This window comes from Sinocyclocheilus anshuiensis, unplaced genomic scaffold, assembly GCF_001515605.1.
Source record: "Sinocyclocheilus anshuiensis isolate Anshui unplaced genomic scaffold, SAMN03320099.WGS_v1.1 scaffold2010, whole genome shotgun sequence".
Lineage (NCBI taxonomy): Eukaryota > Metazoa > Chordata > Actinopteri > Cypriniformes > Cyprinidae > Sinocyclocheilus > Sinocyclocheilus anshuiensis.
This window is the reverse complement of record NW_015544331.1, coordinates 48,894-55,971: the sequence shown is the minus strand read 5'-3', so window position 1 is coordinate 55,971 and position 7,078 is coordinate 48,894. Positions and strand designations below refer to the sequence as shown.

Here is a 7,078-nt window from a genome sequence, read left to right as displayed (position 1 = left end):
CACACACACTCTCACACACACACACACACACACTCTCTCTCTCTCACACACACACTCTCACACTCTCTCACTCACTCACACTCTCACTCACACTCTCACACACTCACTCACTCACACTCTCACTCTCACTCTCACACACACACACTCTCACTCTCACACACACACACTCACTCTCACACTCACTCGCACACACTCACTCTCACACTCACCCACACACACGCACACACTCACTCGCACACGCACACTCACTCACTCACACTCACACTCACTCACACACACGCACTCACTCGAACACTCACTCACTCACACCTCACACTCACACACACACACACACACACACACTCGCACTCGCACACTCGCACTCGCACACACACACTCACACACACACACACACACTCTCTCACACACACTCAGATACACACTCAGACACACACAGACACACACACACACTCACTCACTCACACACTCACTCACTCGCACACACACACACACTCACTCGCACGCACACACTCACTCACACACACACACTCACTCGCATGCACAAACACACTCACACACACACTCTCTCACACACTCAGACACACACACACTCACTCACTCACTCACACTCTCACACTTACTCACACACACTCACACTCACTCACTCACATGCACACACTCACAGACACACACATACACACTCGCACGCACACACTCACTCGCACGCACACTCATTCACACACAGAAACACACTTTTTTTATATGAATTTATCATTAGGAATAAAATAAACTGTAATCTACTGAATACATCTCAACATTTAAAGGGAAAATAAATAAACACACACACACACTTTTTTGAGCCTCTATCAGGACAGTGATGATTTTAAAGGTAGTTAATTACTCTGCTGAAATGACTTTCTCAGTGTAATGGAAGTGTTTTCCTCGCTGCAGGATCTCGCTCATCCTATTGGCTCTCAGTTCAGCAGCTCTTCTCCAATGACCATCGACGTCCCGCTGAGTGACATCAACCACGGCCTGCTGGGCCACACCCAGCTGACCACCATCGACCAATCAGAGCTCAGCGCGCAGCTGGGCCTCAGTCTGGGCGGCGGCACCATCCTGCCCCGCCCACAGTCACCTGACCAGCCGCTGTCCACTGATTCGCTGTCTGATTCGCTGCACGACGACGACATGGACGACTTCAGACGGGTGCGTTTTGTGTTTGTTACTATTTATTTATTTTAAAAATTATTATTATTTGGTTTCTGTCTGTTGTAAAATGTCATTGGCGGTTCACCACATTTGAGTGATCATTGCAAAAAATGCTATATACTGTATTCTATATACAGTACCAGTCAAAAGTTTGGACACATGAATGGGAAAGTGTCCAAAATTTTGACTGGTACTGTACTATAATATATACACAAAGAATATCGTCCGATATATCGATATCTGTCTTTTTTTTACTCCCTAATATCAGTATCGGTCCCCAAAAAACCCATATCGGTCGGGCTCTAATATATATGCTTTGATCATCAAGTAAACAGTGTTGTGAAAGCATCTTTTTTTCAGTTGAGGAAGTTATCTAAATTGAAACCTATCCTTTCAACCAAGGATCTGGAAACTGTTATACATGCTTTCATTTCCACAAGACTGGATTATTGCAATGCTTTATATTTAGGTCTACTCGTCTTCAGAAATGCTTCAGTGAGACTGAACTAATACCAGAAAATGGGATCATAAAACACCTGTATTCTGAGTGATTTCATTGTTAAGCTGCTGTCTGTGGGTCTGAACTGATCTCTGTTCTTCTCTCCCGCGTGTGGTGTCTCTGTCCGGCTCAGAAGAGCGTTCTGGTGGACTCTCCGGTGTCTCTGTGCGTGTTGTCTGGTGTCATCTCCCTCTCGCCGTCTCTGTCGGAGCAGCCGGCCGTCCCAGCATCCTCTGCTGCTCCCGCACGGAAGGCAGTCGGCGGGAAAAAGGGCAAGAAGAAGAAAGACCCGAACGAGCCGCAGAAACCCGTGTCGGCTTACGCGCTCTTCTTCAGGGACACGCAAGCCGCCATCAAGGGCCAGAACCCCAGCGCCACCTTCGGAGAGGTGTCCAAGATCGTGGCCTCCATGTGGGACAGTCTGGGAGAGGAGCAGAAACAGGTGCAGGCACTCCACTAGAGACACAATCACTGAGACAGGTTTACTTGGATTAATACCAACAATTCATGTTATCAACCCTTGTGCGCCAATTAAAAAAAAATTACACACAGGTCCATTGTAGACAAAAATGTCCATGTCAAAAAAAACTGTCATAAAAATTTGAAGCTTTGGGAGCACAGAGTGAAGTTTGGTCTCGTTTTAAAAGAAGACCCATGGCAGATTATTGTTGACGTAAAAAAACTTTAAAAAGTGAAACCAAAAAAAAGTTATAGAGGTTTAAGTTTATGAAAATGATTTATGAACGATATTTTATATAAAATATATATTTTATGAAACGTTGAACTCTATACCTGTTAGAAAATCAAAGCCACAAATCTAAACAAGTTGTGTTCCAAATTTGAAGTTGATATCTCAAAAAATGAGCTTTCAGTAAGATTTTGTTTGGGCGCAGTACCAAATTTTCCCCATTAGATGCCAGCAAAACTTCTCTCTTTTTCTCTCTCAAATATTAGTAAAAAATTACATTTTAAAGCCTTGCCAACAGAATGAAAGCCTATTAACAAATTTTACAGTTAAATGGCACTGCGATTAATAATAGCAGTTTTAATGGGTCTCAATGGGGACATTTTTGTCCTTAAGGTCCTAAAGGAAATGGAAGTGAAATAGTAAAATTCCAATAAAAATACACACCTGTGCCAAAATTTATGCAGTTGGCAATAACACAGGCAAAATTATCACAAAAACAAAACTGAAAAAGACAAAAATGTCCAAAAGGTTTTACAGGGGTTAAACACAGTTCTTTATTTTCAGTCATTAAATATTTATTATATGCAGGGTGTCCGCGGGTCCTTAAAAAGTCTTAAAATGTCTTAATAAAGGTAAAATGCCCATAAAAGGTAAAAATCTATTTAAACTTATCTGACCACCACACAGAATATGAAGAATATCAGAAACTTTAGGAGTCAGCTGTCCACGAAAGTCCTTAAGATATGCATGATAACACGTTCAATCAGTTGAATGAATGACTCAATGCTCACTCATTCAGTGACTTACCGTCACTTACTGGTAGTTTAGTTGAGAAGTTTGTTGAAAAGTATGCATTTTTCCCCTCAACATTTCTTATTTGTATACTCATAAATGCATTTAAAACCTTAATCTCATAACATTATTTATTGCAGTTGTAATTATTTTATTTGCAGTGTAAATTATTTAATCTGACTGGTAGCAGCCCTATAGTGTTTATTGAATTTATTGATAAATTGTAATAATTTGACATGTAAGATGATGCATACATCTAAAAAGGTTAAAAATGGGCCTTTGTAAAGGTAAATATGCAGATTTAAGTATGTAAAAGCTGATAGAACACTGATGAAAATATTGCTTCAGCAAAAGTTTGTTTACTCCACCAAAAATCTCATGCAGTTATTTTGCGGGATATTTTGTATGGAATATTGTCTGCTGACATGAAAAGTTCACTGTATATCATAGTAATAAATACCATTTATTACAGCATTGATATTGTTTTCTTTTTAATTTATACACATTAAATATTACATATATGTATGTAATAAAATGTGTATTTCCATTACAGGTTTAGGTCTTAAATTTTATATAAGGTGGTATTAAAAAGGTCTTAAAAAGTCTTAAATTTAACTTGTTCAAGTCTGCAGAAACCCTGTATATAAATATGTGTAATTAAAATATACTAAATTAAGTTAGATATAATATAAAATATTGTAAATTAAATAAAAATAATGATTTGTAAAAAAAAAAAACCCGATAATAATGCAATTATTTTTGATTAATTATTCCCTTATTTATTCCCTCATGTGTCAAAAAACATTATTGTCATTCAGACATGGTTGACTTTTTAATTTAATTCAGTTCTTAAATAATTTGAGTTATAAATTCGGCGTTTTGTTGGCAACTTCAATTAAAAATTGCAGGGTTTTAAATCGATTCTGAAAGATGCAGCACAAGCCTCATATTTGCACATCCCTAACAGTCAAAAATTATTATGAAATAATATTATAAAATATATTTTCTTGTTCCTGTTCTTTTCTCCCAATTTGTTATCTTAAAGCAATTGAAGATGAGAAATTGTGTGTGTTTTAAGTGAGAAGCAAAAGAACGAATAAAAACAACCGAGCAAACATAGAAATGGAGTAAATAGCATGAAATATCAGCGCTTTGAATGTCAGAAAAGCTCTTTATAAAGAAAATGTATTGTTATCTTAGCCTAAGTGTTCAAGTAAATGTTAAAAATAATCATTAAATATGAAATAAATCTACTTAAACAATTGGCATAAAATTAATTGAATTGAAATAGTTTTTAATCAAATATTAAAATGAAAACTTATTTTTGTTGTCATTTGTTGTTTTTCATTACTACTATTACTATTTATTTCTTTTAAAATACATTGATCTTGCTATGAAAACGCTCGTATGGCAATAAAAATAAACGAATAATAAATAAATGATTAGATATGATGCAATAATACCTAAATTAACTGAACGGTATCTTTTCTTTCTTTTATTCTTTTAAATGCAAAATAAATATATAATGTAAAAACTGAAAGCTATCAAAATAAACACTTTCTAAAAATCACAAAAATTTAAAATTAAAATAAATATATAATCATAATAAATATATTATTGAAAAAAAAAATCAAATAATAATGTCAAGTTTAAATAATTGTAAAATAAAAGCAAACAAATTAAAATACTTTCTTTTATGCTTTTTAACATTATTGGATTTGTCTTATTACGTTTATTTGAGACATTAAATTTTGACTAAGAATTGCATTTGACTGATCGAAACGTTCGTGTTTTTCCTTCTCAGGTCTACAAGAGGAAGACGGAAGCTGCCAAGAAGGAGTATCTGAAGACCCTGGCAGCTTACAAAGCCAATCAGCTGTCACAGGTGACCTTCAGACAGACAGTAGCGCTCCATTATATTGCTTGATATGTGGGAATTATTTACAAGGGCTGTTTACAATCCTGAATATCGGCCGATATTTCTGCCTTGTCTTGTTTGAAGACTTTTATTTTGACAGCGCTGAGAAGGCCAGCTCTGCTATATCCAGTTTGATGCTGTGTCTTATTCCTGTCATATTCACTCTGTATTTCATGTGAATTTATCGCTACCTTGTCTTTACAATCCCGAATATCGGCCGATATTTCTGCCTTTTCTTGTTTGGCCATTGCGTCTGAAGACTTTTATTTTGACAGCGCTGAGATATCCAGTTTGATGCTGTCTTATTCCTGTCATGTTCACTCTGTACTTCATGTAAATTAATCGCTCATCTGTCTTTATTCAGAAAATATGACTAACAGAAACCTTGTTAATGTCATGTTTTTCTGCAGCAGCCGACTATTGAAGTGTTAGACGCTCCTGCGTCTCCTGCCGCCGCCGTGGCCCCGCCTCCCGAACCCGCATTGACCGTCACCCCGCCGCGCTCGTCCCGCATCCCGCTGCACGCGCCCGACAACAACACCATCACCAACATCTGCACCTCCAACATCATCCTGGACCTGCCGCAGGTGACGACGCGCTCGCGCACAGGTGCGCACAAACCCCCGGCCCCGCCCCCCGTCAACAAGATCCTCATCTCCAAGCATCAGCTGCAGTCGCCGCGGCAACCTCCGCCGCTGCAGCAGATGCAGAACACGCCTCCACCCCCGCGCCTGCAGCAGATGGTACATTCCCCGGCTCCGCCCCCTCTGCAGGCCAAACCGCGACAGGTGGTTGCCATGGCGCCGCCGCCACCCCTGCAGATCAAGATCGTCCCGGCGCCCTCACAGACTGACATGAGCGCGCCGATCATCGTGACGACCGCGGCCTCGTCTGTGGTGGAGGTGCCGCCGCCCGCTGCCATAGTAACAGACCTGTCGCCGTCGGCAACCGAGGAGGTGGCTGAAGAAGGGGTGAGTCCGAACTCTGTGTGTGAAAATACTGTTCTGAACAAAAAATTTTATTTTTTATTTCCTGTTGTTTTGTTGATGAGTTGATGCAAACTAATAATAAAAATGTGATATTAAAATATATAATTTAAATATAAAACTATCAAAATAAACTTTCTAAATATAATTACATCTTAAAAAAATATAAAATATATGATTTAAAAATGGAAAAATAGCAAAAACACCTTTTAAAATAATTAAATAATAAAAATCTAAAACATACGCTTTTAATTTTGGGAAAAATATCGAAAAACACTTTCTAAAAATAATTCAATCATAATATAAAATATGATTTAAATGTGGGATAATATCAAAGTATTCACTTTTTAAAAAATAAATCACAAAAATGTAAAATTAATCTTTAATATATAACGTAAAAAGAAAAATTAAGAAAATAAACACTTTAATAGTAAATCACAAAAAATGTAAAATTTAAATATAACTTTACAAATTAATTTAAAAACACTTTCTAAATGTAATTGAAATGTACAGTTAAAAGAAATATATCGTAAAAAAATAACAATCAAAATAGACACTTTCTTAAAATAATTAAATTGTACAAATGTCAAATTTAAGTAATTTTGTAAATGAAAATGATCAAAATAAACACTTTATAAAAATAATTAAATCAGTGTAAAATAAAAAAAAAATAATTGTAAAAGATAAAAACAATCAAAATAAAACACTTCAAGAAATGAAATTCTAAACATTTAAAGTACATACTTCGAAAAAGGATCAAATAAAACTATTTTAAGTTTTGGAAAATTAAATAAATTATAATTAATCAGTAATTTAAAAGCAATCAAATTGTAATTTTAAAATAATGTTTAAAATAATTTTAAAATAAAAATAATAAAAGTGAAACCTTTACTAAAAAGGATGAGGTTTTATTTTACAAAAATAGACTTGTATGAAATGGCATTAAACTCCTGAGACTGCGAGAGTGCTTTTGCACAGACCGTTTCAGTGTGTGTGTGTGTGTG

General features: G+C 36.4%; 1 protein-coding gene across 1 annotated transcript in view; it reads left to right on the top strand.

Moving 5' to 3' along the window:
* Nucleotides 1–6,143, top strand: part of LOC107698131 (TOX high mobility group box family member 4-A-like) — an 11,373-nt gene extending 5,230 nt beyond the window's left edge. Inside the window, exons 3-6 of the mRNA XM_016499064.1 lie at nt 931–1,188; nt 1,824–2,132; nt 4,975–5,055; nt 5,499–6,143. Of these exons, the coding sequence (XP_016354550.1) occupies nt 931–1,188; nt 1,824–2,132; nt 4,975–5,055; nt 5,499–6,143 (1,293 nt within the window). The remainder of the gene's footprint in view (nt 1–930; nt 1,189–1,823; nt 2,133–4,974; nt 5,056–5,498) is intronic.
* Nucleotides 6,144–7,078: the final 935 nt, after the last annotated feature.